Consider the following 6,352-nt stretch of genomic DNA (forward strand, 5'->3'; position numbering starts at 1 on the left):
CAACTTTTAAACCTAATAAAAACTCAAGTACATAAATTAAGTATCAAATCTGGTACTTCCTGTTATATCAGCATCATTTTGGTAATGTCACATGCATCCCTCCAACCTGTGGAAGTGTTGCCACCTGTTGCCACCTGTTGCCACCTGTTGCCACCTGTTGCCACCTGTTGTACAGGTAGTCTTCAGTTAGCAACTGCTTTGGATAGTGTCAGTTCATAATTATGATGGTAATAAAAAGTTACTTTGCAATCAACACCCACATTTACGACCTTCGTCGCATCATGCACATTACAGAAGGTTAGGCCATTACATGTCCCTTAAGTTTTAAACAAACCATGATTTAGCAAGGTGCCTGAATTTAGTCACACACTGTTGTAAATAGAGGCAACATTATTTCTATATTGTATTCCCTGACACCTTTGATGCTGTCGGGCTTTTTGCCAACCTGTCTTTGAATTAAAAACATGAAATTTTTGCTTGCCTGAATGCCCCTGGGCTCTGATAACATCCCATTAGGGTGGCAAAAAGTATCAGTAAGGCTAGTTTGAGTTTTGATACATGCTGGCTTGTGACTGATTGATAGCCATTTTGTGGGTGTGTCCACTGTGAGCTTTCAAAGTGCCAGATGTGACCCTTTCCCCAAAGCTTTCAGCCCTTGGTTTCAGCCCTTGCTTGCAGGCTCTCACCTAACTTTCCCCTTCAAGGTACAGTGCCACCGTCTTGATTGTTACTCATTACTAAGTTTGGTACACTGCAATCATGGTTTCTGAATCAAGTCAAGTAATCTGGTTCATATGTCATACTGACCAAAATACCTGAATGCACATAATGCATTTTGTCAAAATATAGGTAATCCTTCTCTTATGACCAAGAAATATGACATTTCTTGCCATATTTGTTAAGTGAATCACTGCAGTTGTTAAGTTAGTAACAGGTTGTAAAGTGAATCTGGCTTCCCAATGACTTTGCCATTCAGAAGGTCACAAAAGGGGATCACAAAAGATCACAAAAGGGGATCACATGACCTCGGGAAACTGCATCAGTCATAAATATGAATCAGTTGCCAAGCATCTGAATTTTAATCACATGACCAGCTGCAACAGTTGTAAGTGTGAAAAACAGTTGTAAGAGACATTTTTCCAGTACTGTTGAAACTTAGAATAGTCACTAAATGAACTGTTGTAAGTCAAAGACTACCTGTATATAACATTATATGTACAGTAGTACTCATTTAGTGATCACAGTTGGGACTGGCTACTTTGTCTTTATAGGAAGCAGTTGCTAAAATCACGTGACTATGATTGTGCTTACAACTTTATATACAACAACATTTTCTGTAGTTGCCTGACAGTAATAGCAAACATGTACATGATGCTATGAAGGTGGTAAATGTGAGTGTTGGTTGCAAAGTTACTTTTTTATTACTTTGTTAAATGTGAATTACCACTGTCCAAGGCAGTTGCTAACTGAAGATTACCTGTAGATATTAGCTCCAAGTAGTAAATTTTGAGGGCTTAGAGGAATGATATGTTGAAATCTATATTATTTATCACCAAACTGAACAGATTTATACAAAAGGAAGAAGGAAAAGTATTCAAGCTGTAGTATAGTACAATTCTTCAAACTGATTGGAAAACCTAATAAAGAATAATGGGTTGTGGAGCTTCACATTTCCTTTTTATGAAATTAGCCCTCACTATTGACACACTGAGCATGAGTTTTAAGGGAGAGTCTCTGTGTTCAGCTGAACATACTTCAATCCTTTGCTTGGCCTATTCTTCAAAATGTATTACAAGAGACAGTGCCCAAAAGAGCAGCATAGGGCCAGGATTTTCTATCTTGATTCTTCTCAAATTTGTGCCCTTGGGCTCACTTTTGCTTATTTGCTTACTTAAGGAGCAAAGTCCTCTTCTAGATCTCTTCCTTGAAACCATAAATCAGCTGCAGCCATATTTGCACACAGAGAAAACACTATACTTCACCTCCTCAGTAGATGAGCTTTGGGGTATTGATATATATAGTTAGAAGATTTCAGGAATACTTCAAAGCAGCCCTGCAAATCTTTAACAGGCTGTGGTGTTTCATATCCTTAATGGGACCACTTCACCTCAGTGAATTATTTACATACAGTACATCTACTAAATATTGCTTAAATAAATGGAGCACATGTTTGTAACTTCTAGAAGCCTAGCCAATGATGCAACATGCTGGGGGCTGTATTTAGCTGTAGCTGAAGGTCCAAAGTTTCCAACTGTGGCCTGTATATATCTGTTCATATACACATAGACATGCATATATTTTATTGTCTTATTGCATTAATTTGTCAGAACTGAAATATACATAAATTATTCTTCTGTTTTTGAAAAGCAAAGCTCACCAGTGATTTAATAGTCAAACAATTGTTTTTAAAAACCAGCACATTCAAAAAAAAATCCTGATAGGGCTCTGAATTTATAATATAGAAATGCAGTTATAATTTATGCACTGAAGACAATCACAATCTATCTGTCCCTATAGGTATAGCAATGCTGATTAACTGTGTGAGTGAGATCTTGCTGGTTGCAAAAAATTTCGTTTTCTCACTATGAGGGGGAAATGAACATAAGCACACATTTTTAAAAAGAACTATGACACATAACATCTTATAATTGCATAGCATGTGTTCCTTAGCAGTGGTGTTTGAAGAAATCCTTATGTATGGTTTCCATATGAAACACAGGAAACCCACAGCATTATTTTTTTTTAAAATAGTAAGCTACAAAAAGCAGAGAGTGTGCAAATTATCTGGAGAGTCTCATTTTTCACTCTCTTTTTTTTTTCAAGCTAGCAAAAACAATACAGATGATGTTCAGGTTTCTGAAACTACATCAGAGCATGAAATTGAACCCTGGCAAATCCTTGTTTTTAATAAAGACTTGATTTGCCACCATCTGTTATAATGATAGATAAATGTCACCCAATACTCTTGATCATATAGTTAAAACATATCTTCAAACCAGACTACTGCTCTCAGTAAGTAATTTGTTTGGAAAGTTAATATGTTCAGTAAAAAGAATTTTGTTGGCAGTGTGTTCATGACATTTGATTCCTTGACAAGATTTCTTCTAACTTTTCATATGAGAGAAGAAAACATGAGAGAGAAACAGAAAGAGACAGAATGAATAATTGCATTTTTCTTTATTCCACTGTTCAACAGTCCTGCAACTTTTAAATTAATGCATTTTTCTTGTTTGAGATTTTATTCACCATTGAGGTGAAATGATTAATTAAGCACTCAGTGCAAAAAGTTTAAATGCTAAGCTTTTTCAGTGAAAACACTCACCGTAAACCATGGCCCCTCCTGTTTCGTGCAAAAAGCGGAATCTGTGATTTTTAAACAGCCAAATTGTAAGGATCGTGAGGATGAGCAAAAAATTAAAGACCAATAGCTCCACAGCACCCTGATGATAAAAATGGTCCTCATCTTTCATTGACTGCAATTTCTTCAACTTCATGTTGCTTTATTAACACTACTCTAAATACTTTCTTAACAAAGTAACTGAAAAATGCTGAACTAAAGAAAACGTCACAGGTTAAATCCTGAATGCCTGCTTTTATAAAAGAAAGTCTAGACAGCATAAAAAAGCACAACAAACACATCTGCTTTATTTGCAGCCTCTCGGCACACTGCCACAGCTGAGAATTCAACTGGATTCTGGTTACAACTTCCTGTTTTCTTCTTAAAGCTGTCCTCTCTCATTTTCTCTCTTGAAGCTTCATCAATGTTTTCCTTAGGGAAGGGAGGGACTGACTATGTTAAAAAACATAAATATATTATATTTAAGTCAAGTATAGTGGCCACTACTGTTTTAAATTTTAAAGCTTTATTAGCACGATAGCAGGACCAACACACTAACCCTGGGTTAAATTACTTAAATCACAGGCCTGGATTTACAGCATATCTTGTTGAACTATCTGTTGGAGATAATTTTTACTGCGATTCTGTAGTATCTGATCAAGACACTTTAGTCAGCATTGATGGTGTCCCAGTTCTTAAGTCTTGTGAGATCCTGCAGGACACTATGTTTTCCTCTGGTACTTAAAATTTCTGTGAAATCTCTGACCACTGGCAGAAACGTAATATGATGATGGCACCAAATTAAAAAAGCCATGGAAAACCTGAATCAGTCAGGATGGGACAAAACAAGATCAGATGAAATATAGTCAACATAGAGTTGCTATTTGTAAATAAACATCTAATCATTTGAAAATCTCTGACCTGATCATTACTATAATGATCCTACTTGGACCAGGATACCCTGGGTGACTGGTTTAAGGTTTAATATGGTTGAACAATTGTATCAGATTCAATGCTTTGGAACAGACTCAACATCTACAGTTAGTCCAGAATACAGCAGCCATACTGTTGGTGAAGCAATTCGACCAGTGTAGGATAATTTATTTTAAGGCTACAGCACTGCTTATAATTAAGCTTATAGACTCAGGGCAGAATGCCAGTTATCATTTATAAAACTGTATAAAATATGTCTATTTGTTCTAAGTAACTTAAGAGTGCCTACTAGGGTCAGTTTTCACCCCATCTGTTCTTTCAGGGTCTTCCACAGCTAATTCTTTGGAGGATGAATACTGCAAAATACAATACAATGTATGAGAAAGGAATGATTCAGCTGTCTAGTTGGCACCACTCTGCTTTTCAGGGCATAGCACTTCCCCCCCCAAAAAATATATATATATCTTGGGAAGATATATAAGAGAGTACAATCTGATAAAATAGCACATTATATACATTACTTGTTTGCCTTGCTTAAAGCCACAGAAGCATACCAAGCACACAAAAAATGAGGAAGATGAAGAAAAACTCCCTTCTCTCCAAGTTCCATTGGAGCAAAAATGAAGTGAATATAGATGAAGATAGACTATCTTGATGAAGACAATCTACTGGTGCACAGGATTGTTAGATGGTTATTTGAGAATTTAGCATGGATAAAATCTTTGTCTGCTTCTAATTATACCACTGGAATTGGTTCATTTTGGATCTTTTCCTTTCCCTGCCTCAGTTATCATCAGTGCATCAAACATAAAATTAAGTGTAATAGGGGAGGAGTTTGGAGGAGACATGCAGCTATGCATATAACTTGCTGGACTTGGGAAGATTAAAAAGGATCTGGAGATCATCATGCTTTCAGTGATATCATAGGGAGTGCATAAAAGTTCAGCATTGGATTTGAACCAAGGAAACTATTTTCTGAGTTTCTGAAAGAAGAGTTGGAGCATATTTCCAAGTTTCCATGTGGGGAGTTAACAGAAAATGGCTAAGTACGTATTTACTACATTCCACAACATTTTTTTCTTAAGCAGTGAATATAAGTTCAGCCATTGCTGATTAGCTCTCCATTGGAAATAAGTCCATCTCTTCTTTGGGAAATTTATGATCATATGTGAGCCAGACTGCTAAAATTAGATTATAAAGTAGGTCTTCCCTCATTATACAAAGCCCTTCTCCTGGTACTACTTATCCCACAGCCAAATCTAGCAAAGAAAGCAATATTGACCAAGGAACTGNAAGATGTTGAGACTCTAGAAAGAGTACAGAGAAGAGCAACAAAGATGATTAGGGGACTGGAGGCTAAAACATATAAGGAACGGTTGCTGGAATTGGGTATGTCTAGTTTAACGAAGAGAAGGACGAGGGGGGACATGATAGCAGTGTTCCAATATCTCAGGGGCTGCCATAAAGAAGAGGGAGTCAAGCTATTTTCCAAGGCGCCTGAAGGCAGGAGAAGAAGCAACGGGTGCAAACTAAGCAAGGAGAGAAGCAACCTAGAACTAAGGAGAAACTTCCTGACAGTTAGAACAATTAACCAGTGGAACAACCTGCCTCCAGAAGCGGTGAATGCTCCAACACTGGAAGTTTTTAAGAAGAAACTGGACAGCCATTTGTCCGAAATGGTATAGGGTTTCCTGTCTGAGCAGGAGGTTGGACTAGATGACCTCCAAGGTCCCTTCCAACTTTATCATTATTATTATTAAATATCCTGTACCTTAATAAATGTATAATAATAATAACAACAACAAAAACAACAACAACAACAACTTTATTGTCACTTTGAAAGTACACCATTTGGCATACATCAAAATGAAATTTCGTTGCATATAGCTCTCAAAGGGTCATCACCTCCTATGTACACTCCTTGTTCATGGCCAGCTCAAGTTACAGATCTTCCATTTTAGTCTCTAGGGAGTGAACGATGGCAAACAGGACAGATGGAAATGGAGCTCCATGTGAATTAGCCCTCAAATTAGCTTGTATTCCTGCACGACAACCTCGCCTCCTTTCCTTTTTCTGATCTTG

The 6,352-nt window shown here is 37.1% G+C and overlaps 1 protein-coding gene across 1 annotated transcript in view; it reads right to left on the reverse strand.

Annotated features, from left to right (window-relative positions):
* LOC107293169 (sodium/hydrogen exchanger 9) overlaps window positions 1-3,494 on the reverse strand; it is a gene marked incomplete at its 3' end in the record, with an annotated part of 98,060 nt that extends 94,566 nt beyond the window's left edge. Inside the window, exon 1 of the mRNA XM_015822312.2 lies at window positions 3,323-3,494. Coding sequence (XP_015677798.1) covers window positions 3,323-3,494 — 172 coding nt within the window. The remainder of the gene's footprint in view (window positions 1-3,322) is intronic.
* Between the last annotated feature and the right edge of the window lie 2,858 nt (window positions 3,495-6,352).

Source organism: Protobothrops mucrosquamatus, unplaced genomic scaffold (genome assembly GCF_001527695.2).
Source record: "Protobothrops mucrosquamatus isolate PMUCROS unplaced genomic scaffold, P.Mucros_1.0 scaffold1522, whole genome shotgun sequence".
NCBI classification, from domain to species: domain Eukaryota; kingdom Metazoa; phylum Chordata; class Lepidosauria; order Squamata; family Viperidae; genus Protobothrops; species Protobothrops mucrosquamatus.